A 12,307-nucleotide genomic window follows, 5' to 3' on the forward strand; every position below is an offset into this window, starting at 1 on the left:
AGACTCATTTCTGGTCAAGCCCTGCTAGTACTTAAATGACTCTTTCTCTCTCAGAGACTGGAGAATTGCATAAGCCAGGTAAACTTCTGGCTAACAGCTAAATGACAAATAATTCTTATACTTCTGCTGAAAGAACCTCATAGGTAGCAATCTTATTTTTCTCCAGATGCTGAATGACACCTAAAGTCAATAAATATTCCCTATTTATTTATTTATTTTAAAGGTATGCTTCTGTTTTGAAGTATGTATGTTTAACCATAGCCCAAGAAAAAAGTGCTCTATCTTTTGAAGAGGTAAGGTACTGGTAAGTTTATTTTGGTTTGGGGTTTCCCAAAAGGAAAAGGAGTAAATTATTTAACTTGCATATTTTCAAATAGCCACTTGTATCCAATTATTAATAAAATCTTCTGACAGCACCGTAGTACCTTCTTGGATTCTTACTGACTCTATTCCCATTCCACTTTATTCTTGTGGTTTTTTTTTAAGTTGGAGGACTACATGGTTTTCTACACCTCATGAGAAAACTGTTGCTATGCATTATGGTAAGAGTTACAGTTTCTTTCTCTGCACCAATGTTATTCAAGCCAGAGCAGAAGACATACAAAAAAGCCACAAACAAACAAACAAAACCCACAACCAAACCAACCCAAAATAAAGCAAACAAGCCTCCTTTTCCCAACCTCCAAGAACATAAAGAAGACTGGTCTTCTCAAAAAAAAGCTATTCTCACTTGAAAACAGTCTGATTCATCTGTGGAGGAATCCTTCTCTTTAGGCACATTTAACAATATTCCATACTATGTTTTGCTAAATAAATATGCAAAGTGCCAATTCTAGACTGGCATCTTCTTTTCTTGTCACTTATCGGGGAAAGAAAATGGTTTGACAAAACAGAATGAAATGATCCAATATCAGAGAAGAATGTTCAGCAATTTTTCTGGAGACTCTCAACTTTTTTCCAAGCAAACTACGTCATTCAAGTAATCCAATATTCTTCTCATGTGTTAATTACCAAGTATATGTGCTGGTAATTAGCAAAAGCTCTTAAATATACAAATGAACCACTGTATACATCACCACATTAGATGAAATTAATTGTTCCTCAGACTTTTTTTTTTTTTTTTTTACCTTTCTCAGCAAGGACTGTAGGATTATTTGCTAGTGGATTGTAACAGTACATACAGACTAAGAAAGCAACTGTGATATGTATGAAACATTATTTTGTGTGATGTTATAGAACTCTTGACAAAACAGTCTTCAGTTACTGACTCACCTACAGAATCTGTTTAACGAAGGCATTCAAAGACATGAAATGAGGTAGATGAGATCTACCTTGCTTGTGGTTAAACCCAATTAAAGACAAATGAAAATTTCTTATGATAAATGTCACTGTTTTGACTGCTGAGATACTTTCAAAAGCAAATGCAATAGTACGTATGTTTATAATGTTTTAACTCAGTCACACACCATGTAAAAAATTCCAGAAAACTAGGCATGTAAAGTCAAATATGAATATATGAGCTAATATTACATGTGTGTGAAAAGAAATAGCAATACTCATGGCAAAATGCCTTCCAGCATCTCAGCTTGTTCTAGATGAAGAGAATGCAAACCCAATTACTAAATGGTGGCAGGTGGTTTGAAATAATGCTGTAGATAAACAGTGAATGGCATTCAGAAAGATGTTTAATAACAAAATGTGTGAAGCAGAATGACTCAAACAGAGCAATTCTAGTCAGTCAAAACGCAAAACGGAAGAAGACCAGAGAATAAACTCATTATTTCAGAAGACATTCACCAAAGAAAACTTTGGAGATTTTACTAGTAAAGATAATTTATCAAGCTGAATCCTCTCTAAGAGCTTTAGCAAACAGCCCTTAGGTCCAAAGATACAAAATAACTTTTTAAGACACAAACCAATATGCAAGAGCCTGACATATTTAGGCAGTGAAATATTCAGTGTAAATAAGAAACTGAAAATAAGAGAAATCACGGTATGAAAAATAGTTCATATGTTTATATGTATGTTATAAATATATAACACATATAGGTAAACAAGGAAGGCTTAAAAAGTAAAGTCAGAATGAATACAGACAGAATAAGCTGTCCATTAAAAGGGAGCTGTGTAAATTTACTTGTCTCTGAAATATTTCAGCAGAATGAAGAGACCGACTTGCTTTTGGTAAAAGACACTTAAGGATGGATGGAGTTATGATTCAGTTCAGATATTCAAAATACCTAGGTTCCTGAATAATTAGTGATGGATTGAAGAACCTTGTGATGGCTTTCAGAATAATGAGACAAAAAATAACAGAAAGGATGGAAAGAGGGTTTAGGCCATCTTCACTTTTATACAGCATAAATATACCACCATACTCCTCACAAAAAAAAAAAAAAAAAAAAAAAAAGAAGGGGGGGAGGGGGAAGAAAAGGCATTTTCTGATTAGCTTAATCTACAAAATTACAAAAAGTTACCTATGACATACTGGTGGAGCAAGTGCTACAAACAAATGGATGTTACAATGTATTTTGCTTATGGCAGAAGTCAACAGACCTATTACTTTGTTTCATAAGAAGCCCCCACCTATCTTAACTCTGGAGAAGACAGTTTGACTAGACCTCTACACAGGAAAAAAAAAAAAAAATAACAAACCAAAAACACTTCTTGACAAAAGATTCCAGAATTGACCAGATGTGTTGAAGTAAGAATACATTTCTTCTTCAAAGTGCATATGGATATTTAGGTGCTATATCTCCTATTGGACTACTAAGAAGGGTGAGTTACAAGTTCTTCAGCCATCCTCAGTTAAAGTGTTCCAGTTGTTTGCTGGCAGTAGTTTCTTTCTATACTTGATGCATGGCAAGTAGTATCTGGGATGTCAGGCTGACCTACCACTGATATAGATACGAATTTTTCTCTCACTGTAATCTCGAACAGTATTTTAATAGAGGCTATTATCTAGATGCCATGCTTGTACATAGACTTGGAGAACTCTTGATATTCTCATCTCTCCCTGCACAGCTGAAGGAGACTGACAGCATTCAGAAACAATTCAAGAGAATCCTGAGAGGTAAGGATGAGGAGCCCATACTGAGTTGTTTATTTGTGTATTAGAGATTCTATAAACTGGCAGGGAACCCACATAAATCTCATGTGTGGGAGGCCAGAGAGATCAAAGTGTCTTTCCAAGTGCCAAGATACAAAGTGAGAGATTGCTGCTTAACTCATTGTTATGTTGGTTTTTTTAAACATATATCCTCATCTTCATTTAGACTTTATAGCACAGATTGCAATCTGTATCACAGCTTCTCAAAATAATTACACAAGTTAGATGATGACCACAAGCAAGTATTGTAATTCCAGTATGTTTCACGTTTTTAATATTGAAAAAAATGCCACAACCCCAATATAAGTTGTGTGCTGACCATTGAAAATAAAACTTTACTACTATTGCAGACTATGCAGATTTATGCATTAATATGAATGAAATACAGCACAGTAAATTCCCATTCTGCTTCACCAATTTGTAGCTGTCATCCACATTTTTTGAAAAGTGATACTCAGAAATATCTGATCTGATATCTGAGCATATTTGAAATACCATTTCCAGTAACTGCTGTCAAGGAAATATGACTGTACAATTACAGTTAATTTTCTTCTGAGCAGTTGGAACAGTGCTGTGTTTTGTCTTTAGTCTGGGAATAATGCTGACAACATATCAATGCTTTAGTTGTTGCTGAGTAGCACTTCCCCTGGTCAAGGACTTTTCAGTCTCTCATGCTCTGCCAGTGAGAAGGGGCACAAGAAGCTGAGAGGGAGCACAGACAGGACACCTGAGCCAAACTACCCAAAGGGGTACTCCATACCACAGCATGTAGTGCCCAGTATATAAACTGGAAGGAGTTACCCAGAAGGGACCAATCACTGCTCGTGTTGGGCTTGGTATCAGTCAGCGGGTAGTGAGCATTGTGCAGCACTTGTGTTTTCTCAGCTTTCTTTTTTTTTTCTTTTTTGCTGTTTCCTATCATTATTGTTACTGTTATTGTCCGTATCTTGCTATCACTATCTTTTATTTTATTTTAGTTATTAAATTGTTCTTATCTCAACCTGCAGGTTTTACATTCTTTGATTCTCCTCCCGATCCCATCTGTGGGGAGGGGGAAAGTGGGAAGTGAGTGTGCGGCTGCATGCCAATTGCCAGCTGGATTTAAGCCACAACACTATAATGTATAGCATGATATACTACGTGAAAAACATGTGCTTAATAATTTGCTTATGAGCACAAAAATTGATTTAATGGAAAATTATATGAAAAGAAGCAGACTATACTGAGTATTTTGGAAGCAATCATAAACTGCAACTTGGTTTAACAGAAATAAAAGTCTCTGACTTTGAAATAATTGTCATGGAGCAGTTTTGGAAAGTTTGTAATTTTTTGCATTTTTTTATCCTTGTCTATAAATAGACAAGGATATTATAATAGACAGTATTTTATAGTCAAGTGACAATAACTCCACTTGCATTACAACTGAGGCAAAACTATCTTCAAACTGTAAGATAGTAAGAGCAGCAGGCTTCAGGGTTGACATCTGGACTGCCTTATCAGGTGATGAAACCATTCCTGAAAACACCTCATAACATATGCTGTGCTTCTCTAGGGAGGACTCTTGTAGGAAGAATGCTTATTAAGAATAAAGGGCAAACATGCTAACTTCCTACTTGAACTAATATCAGTATAGTAATTTAGTAACCAGAGCTCCATAGTAACGGGAAATGTAGTTCCCTCTCATTCTGCCATTAATTCCATTCCATCAAGATAATTTTCAAGGAGTAGTTTGAAAATCAGTCAGATGAGCTCAAGGACAGAAATCAGCTGATCAAGAAATATGAAAATGAAGACTGGTAAGATGTAAAAGAATATGCATGCACTCCAGAGAGAGATAATACTTAGGCATCTGTTCAAGTCTGAAGCAGCAGGCTATTCCTAAGCTTCTTCACAGAGAAAAGATTAAGATAAATGTGTGGAGACATTTTTAAAACTCTTGTCTTCTTTCAGTATGATTTATTCCAGCTGGTAGGAGTGAAATATCATTTGGTGATGAGGAAATGTTCATTGTGCTTTTATTACTGCTTACAAGGAAATGAAAAAATAGTTGATACTAAATGCTTTGACAGCTGAAACCAGCACAAGGGATTGACTTACGAAAAGTAGGATAGCAAAATTCTGCTGAAGGGAGGAAAAAGCAGAATGTCCTAATGTACAGAATGTGGTACAAGTAAAGGTGAATCTAGCTCTTTAAAATGATTATCCATGATTTAGTATTAGTGATTAGGGCTGTTTAATGTATATTTACACAATATTCAGTGATACTCCAGACAGGTCAGTATAAGAAGCATAAGAGCTCGTTAGTAGACCTTTTTATCCAGGGTAGTTTATCTGCTTCACTGCTGATCCATAAAGGTGAAGCATCATGTTAAGGCAGGTGTACCTCTTCCAGTTATGATGGTAGGTCACTTTAAAGTGCTTTATGACATACAGACCTGTTCACAGCAAACAGACCTTACTGCACAGAGAAATACTTCAATGATGTGCAAGGAATAACTTGAAATGCAGTAAATCTGATGGAAAATGACTGAATAAAAACATTTAAGGAGTTCATCCTCCAACCTGCGTTTTCAGAAAAGATTCATGAAGACATGCGTGTTTCAAACCACACATATTGAAAGACCTATGCAAATCAAACATATTTAACATTTTTTAAAAATATTAAACTGATTTGCTTCATATTGCCTAGGAGAATGGGAAGTATCCTCAAGTTACCAATACATTGATTTTTCAGAGACCAAAAATGGCAGTTTCATACACATAGACTAATGGAAAAGGGAAAATATGCATCTACAAAGTTGGTATACAACACTGTGAGAAACCAGCATGTTTCTCAGAAATGAAGCAATGGATTGCACCAACAGACAGAAATGAAACGAAATTCCAGTAATCAAGATTTTTCATTACATAGATCAGAAAACATTGTGTGCTCGACAGAAGACAAAAAGGAGTTGGCGCACTTTATTCCAGTCTTCGTTCCTTTAATCACATGTAAACTGCGAATTTAACTGGAATTCTAAATCAAAGAAACAAGTAAAGGCAGAGGCATAGAGTGAAGATACTGGAATTGGAAAGCTACAAGACTTTAGATGACAGAAGGCACTGCTAACAGTGACACAGAGACACTGCTAGCTAACATCAGAAACAGATCTATTACTGTTGCCACAAGAGAAAAAAAAATGCTATATGACTTTCTCAGTTCACAGAAAAGCAACAGGCTTAGTGTCAAGCAGACTGGGTTTATCTATCAGTCATCAGCCTGTATGACAAAGAAAGGAACTTTCAGAGACCACCATAACTACTTAGAATCAACAAATAGAACAAACAAGATTGAGGTTTCCATATATATGAAAGAATCACTGCCTACTATAATTCCCCACACAGAATGACAGCTAAAAAAACAGCACAGAACACATATATGTTCATTCATATGTTCATTTTTGCATCACAACGCAAAAACTGTAATGCCTACATAAATAGATGACTCATCATTTTTAGTGGGGACTACATGAGGAAAATGACATAGAAAAACCCTACAGCTAAAAATTCCATCTCTCTCCTAGCTTTTTGTCTTGTTGTGTATGAAAAGATTAAAGCTTTTTATATATTGTTGTCAAATTGGAAGGAAAATCCAATGTTTCGACAAACAAAGGAAAAGACTAATGAAGATTTATGCTACTTTTTTTCCCACTTATGCCTAATACATTACTCTTTTCAGCAATTCTCTCTCAAAGATTCTTGAACCTTTTACTGATTTCTTCAACTTTCCCTAAATATGATCATATCACTAATTAATGGGTGAAATCCAAGTACCATAAAAAGAACTGTACTTTTCATTTTTCATTGTACTTATATTCCAACACTGTCTGGAAGACAATGGTAAAACAATAAAATCATGAAACATTTGACAGAAAATGGGAGGTTTAAATCTAAAAACAAATATTCTACACTGCATACTCTGATGTAATTACAAAACATCATATCATGAAAGACATACTAAGTACTGCTCCAAACAGAAGAACACATTATTATGAGACACAGTAATTATTATGGAACACTGGTAATCGAACATTCATTTTGGAAGGATTATTATGAAATAGAAATCCTCTTAGTAACAAATTCTAGGTGGAACCTATTAATTTGGTGACATACAGTCCAAGAGTTTCATGACACCAGGACTGAAAAATACATCATCAGCTGTGTAATACCTAATTTATAATCTGTACTGAAAATAGATAGTCAGCACTATACTGCAAAGTCCTCTTCACTACCACACTTCAATTAGCAGTATCTCCTTTTACTTTAATGATGGATGCATTTTGTGTATTCTGTTGGCAAAAGCCTCTTAATTTTGAATAATGTTCTTTTCTCTCTGTAGTATTCAGCAGAATTCATATTTAGCTTACACCTGTTTCCCTATATGAATTATAGCATTAGAAAATGCTATTATATACTACTAATTCATTCCACATTATGAATAAAATTTGTAGATTTTCTTACATAATCTTAAATATTTTATTTCTAAATTTGATATCAATATTTGGTTAGGCAATTGTGTTATTAGAAATCTTGGATATGAAGGTTGATATAAACAGGTATTAAAAAAAAGGTATTTTATAAATCTCTACCAAAAAAAAACAAAACCCTCCTCCGATCAGTATAAAATATATTTCACCTTGCTTTACAATTAAGACAATGCTTCCAAGTGTGTAAGGAATTTATGGTGCTCAACACAAAGACAAGTAAGTGGAAAAGGTTCAGCTATAGTGGTCTATTATGTAGCGTTTCTGTTTAAAAAGTTCTTCCCAGTTCTGCTAGTGAGATCAGGTGTCTGAATAGCTTAGTAAAAAAAAAGGCTTCAAAAACACATATCTTTCCTACAAAATATGAAAAGACACATTTTCGAAGTAGGAACTCAGCCATGCAACTCTTACTAACATTACTGGAAGCTGTCTATCAAAAGCATCATGTTGAGAAAGCCTTTCAGTGATAGCCATAGGTTTATAACTCTTGGACATACATATAAATATTTTACATGAGGTGTTTCAAAAGATAATATTTGTGATTTATGCTCGACTCTGCTTTAAGAAGTATCTGTATCACAGGAACACCTCAGATATTAATTTTCTCACTGATTATATAGTCCACTAAAGTCTACTGTTCTTTCAAGAAACTTTCAATAAAAGTGGCTTTTTAAAGCAGACTTTTAAAGAAGGCACATAAGTGAAGTTACTAATTACAAAATATGTTTCAGTGTTATCTATAGTGCTACAATATCTCATGTACAGGCGATCTTGCTAAATTGCTTTTAAACCTGTTTCTAAATATATTTCTTTCCCCTTAGTAGAGGAATGATACAATTCCTCCAAAATTAAGCAGATAGTATCAGGGAAAGATGGAGAGCTCTGCTATCAACTACAGCACAATAGGTAAAGAAAAACATGAAGTTATACTTTGTTCCACAGAATGAAATAATAAAAATCTTCAGGCTGAATTGAGATTGAATTATCAAGTAAAATATCATAATAATAACAACTTGTTGATGATATTAAAGCCGATAATATTAATATGTGTTTGATTAAAAAAATATTTTAAATTGACTACTAGGACTACTACACCCCTGGGAACTGCTGATTTACTGTTCTGATTTTTTTTTTTTTTTTTTTTTTTTTTGCTGTCACATCAAAAGTAAAATTTACATCATGTAAGACTATTTCTGGGAGCATCTGGAGTCAGTCTTAATTACTAAAAAAGGAAAAGGTAAATATAATGGGAATTTTTGACAAAAGATATTTTTCTCCTTCTCTAAAGAGAGCCCTATATATTAAACAAATTTAGAATTTAACAATTGTTGTACAGAGTTTCTTAACTCCAAAAGCTCAACTAAATATGCTTCCAAATAGTCTCAGATTTTCAACTATGCGAAGTATCTCAGGGATTTTTTATAGCGCACAGGTAAAAACTAAATAGTCTTACCTTCCTTCTAAGATACTAATCTACATTAAGTGACTTGTTTTATAATAGGCAGAGGCCCAGTTTTGACCTCTAGGATTAACATGAGCAGCTAAGTACTCAATTTGAGATTAAGCAGCATAGCATCAAATGAAATCAGGCTAACAAAATAAAATATGTCAACCTCTGTCTTTTTGAACACAGCATAATTGGGAAAAGACATTTTTGTAAACTTTCTAGTGTCTCTAAATTTATAAATAAAAGGAGAACGCTTCCTGGCATACTTAGGACGTAGCGATATAAGAAACTGGAGACTTAGTATGGTGGTGGAGAAAATTAGTAGTGAAAACCCTCATCATTAATTATTCTTCTTTACATCATGAAGTTAAAATATAAGAGTATGAAAGTAAGAAAATTTTTGTGACTTTTGACAATTATTAGTAAGAAAAAGATTATAACAATTGCCAAAAAAATCACAAAAGTTGACATGTTACCTGGCTATGACAAAGAGCACACAACTGACACCCAAGTAAGCCAGCAGAATATACATCCAGATATCAGGGGAGAGAGGATTCAGGAAGGAGAAGACGCCGGGGTTTGTACCATTGGGCTTGCGGTACAAAATACTTATTCCAAGAGTCATAAAAGGCTTGGAAAAGTCGATGACCTTCTCTCGAACATAGGTAATTGCCAGTGGTGCAACTGCAAGGTCAGCTTTCTGTTAACAGAAATACAAAAAGAGAAACACTCTATAAGTCAGAAGAAACATGTTGAAGTAGGCAATCAGATTAGGCAATACACAAACTTCTTATGGAAGAAATTTTTTCTTGTACTAGGTAGACTGAAATGTAAAACTCTTCTCCTTATAATTAAGGAAACAGTTACTCTGCTTCCTGTTTGTTAAACTGACATAACACAGAATATTTAAAGCATCATTACAGGGGTAGAAGTGAAGAAAAATACCACTTCCTGCAGAAAATATGAATATCCACTATCCTATCTTCTAAAACTTTTTAAAATGTACATATCAACATATGTCTTCCCTCTGTCATTTCTTCACTGTGCTCTTTAGAAGCTAACACATTTGTGAAGCCCATGTGTATATGCTTATACAAGTGCAGGGAAAGGGACAGGAAGCAGTTTTCTTATTGAAGAACTTTTAAAAATGGGAAGCGTTACACCTGAAGGGTTGCTTCAAGGAGTAAGTTCTAACAGAGTACAGCTCTCCTTACTAGTTTACAGAAATCACTATGAAACATTTAGATAACTATCAATTGTAACATTTAAAATTAAATCATACAATATGATACAAATGTATTTCGTCAATTTACATTTAGTTTTTGTCATAGCAATAACTCATAGGAGATTAGGAAATGATCTATAGTATTTTTTATTTAAAAGCTAATGGAAATCATAGTGAAAAGGAATCTACAGCATCTACTTCTTAATCTCTGTCAACAGGTCTTGAAAGACTACTCTTCATATGTCTATGTTTAGTTCTGTGCATATGTACATGTCAGATGAAAGAGGGGAGTTCAGAGTGAGAAATTATACAGTGTAAGATTTGGCAAGTTGTAAACTAAGAATTCCTTGTAAAATATATGTAAATGTAGGTATGTAATGACAGAAATGGTACAAGTACCATAAAATACTTTTATCTATGTAACATAGCTGCAAATAACAACATTTTCAGAATACCTGTTCTAAACCAAGATACAAATATTTTATTACCTATAAAACCATATAAATTCATATATTTATATACTTTATTTTGCTTAGTTGATATTGTGTAGACTGTGTAGCATTCACAGTCCCACACTATATTCTAGTATGTCAAAGTTCTGCTACGGTCTATTCTTGTTATGAGAATTTAACATATCATTAGACCTACCCTAGTAAAATACTTCTATGCTACACTGTGAAACTCTCTTGGTGTTGTTAATTTAATTCGGTAAGGGTTTGCTGGTCAAAAACATGACATATGCTTAATTTCCATTGGTATTCAGAACTTTTAGGTATTTATCAGACAGCAAAACTTTATTCCACAGCAGAGGAGTTTTTATGGATTGCATACTATTAATGATATTCCAGCTGATGCAGAAAGAAAAGACTAAAGTAAGAAACTAAAACTAATTTGGATTAAAAGTCATAGGTCAACATGTAGAAGTTGGAGAAACATAACAACTCAAGTTAGTAGTAGTTTGTGAGGCAACTAGCAGTCTTACCATAGGAATCTGAAGCTAAGTCATTAAAGACTGTCAGAAGATTCAACTTCACAAAGATAGAGAAAGCAGATGCAGACCTTTTGGAATTCTATTGGCAATTGTAAATTTTGGTGTTAAAACATTCAGAGAGCCTTAATGCATATCAGGCCCTTCCTTTTAACAAATACAATTAGAAATCCAACCCTTGGATACATCTGAATGTTGTTTGCATCTGCAGTGGAGTAAAGCTCTAGGGAAGTTCTTAGAACTTGCAGACGGAATTAGAAAAATAACCAAATAAGAAATAATGCATGTGTCATGACAGAACAGGACAATCAGATATTCCAGCCTGGGAGACAGAGATCCAAAATACAGGTCTATGTCTTAGTATCGCAAGATTTTCTTCAGAGCTTTTGTAAGTCTGTTTCTATATATTCGAACTAGTATATCACCATATGAATAACAAGAGAAAAAAAAAAGCCTTTACTGATTGAGGAAACAAAGATCTGCTAGAATTACCGACATAAAAATGTAATACTTCTACATGTGGCCATTTTTGCTAATATCTGTTATCTCCAAAATGTTCAATCCTTTTGGCAATGGATTCATTTCGAAACAGCACTACTTGAAAGTAAGTGAAATAAGAGGCTAAGTTTCCTGAAGTGCAATGCCAGGTCTCCTACACTCTTCTACAATGAAGTACGAGTAAGAGAATTCTCTTTTGGTAATTTGTCAGAATGATTTGGAGAGGAATGGTGTAAAACTAGGATTTTATCAATCTACATTTATTATCATTAACAAATGATTACATCCTAAAATGGCTTTCTGATAAGTTCCATAACAAACAACATTTGTCTCACTTGACAATGATATATTATTCCACTTTTTAGAATGTATGTATGCATGACTTTAAAGGAAAAAGTTTATCTATCTGAAAGCATAATCCTAAACAGCACTTACTCTTGACCTTAGAGTACTTGAGACAAAGGCCTTTTTATGACAGCTTCCGAGGACTGTTGAGGATAAACTAGTTGCTACAGAGAAA

The 12,307-nt window shown here is 34.0% G+C and overlaps 1 protein-coding gene across 8 annotated transcripts in view; it reads right to left on the bottom strand.

The window, feature by feature from the left end:
• The window catches only part of GRIK2 (glutamate ionotropic receptor kainate type subunit 2), a 407,838-nt gene that overhangs the window by 127,014 nt on the left and 268,517 nt on the right, over window positions 1–12,307 (bottom strand). For all 8 annotated transcript variants that reach the window (XM_061460222.1, XM_061460224.1, XM_061460220.1 and 5 more), the window contains one exon: window positions 9,553–9,776. In XM_061460222.1, coding sequence (XP_061316206.1) covers window positions 9,553–9,776 — 224 coding nt within the window. The remainder of the gene's footprint in view (window positions 1–9,552; window positions 9,777–12,307) is intronic.

The sequence above is a fragment of the Pezoporus flaviventris genome, unplaced genomic scaffold (assembly GCF_033815535.1).
Source record: "Pezoporus flaviventris isolate CSIRO_AGI_PZ_B2104156 unplaced genomic scaffold, CSIRO_AGI_Pfla_v1 ptg000031l, whole genome shotgun sequence".
Classification (NCBI taxonomy): Eukaryota; Metazoa; Chordata; class Aves; order Psittaciformes; family Psittacidae; genus Pezoporus; species Pezoporus flaviventris.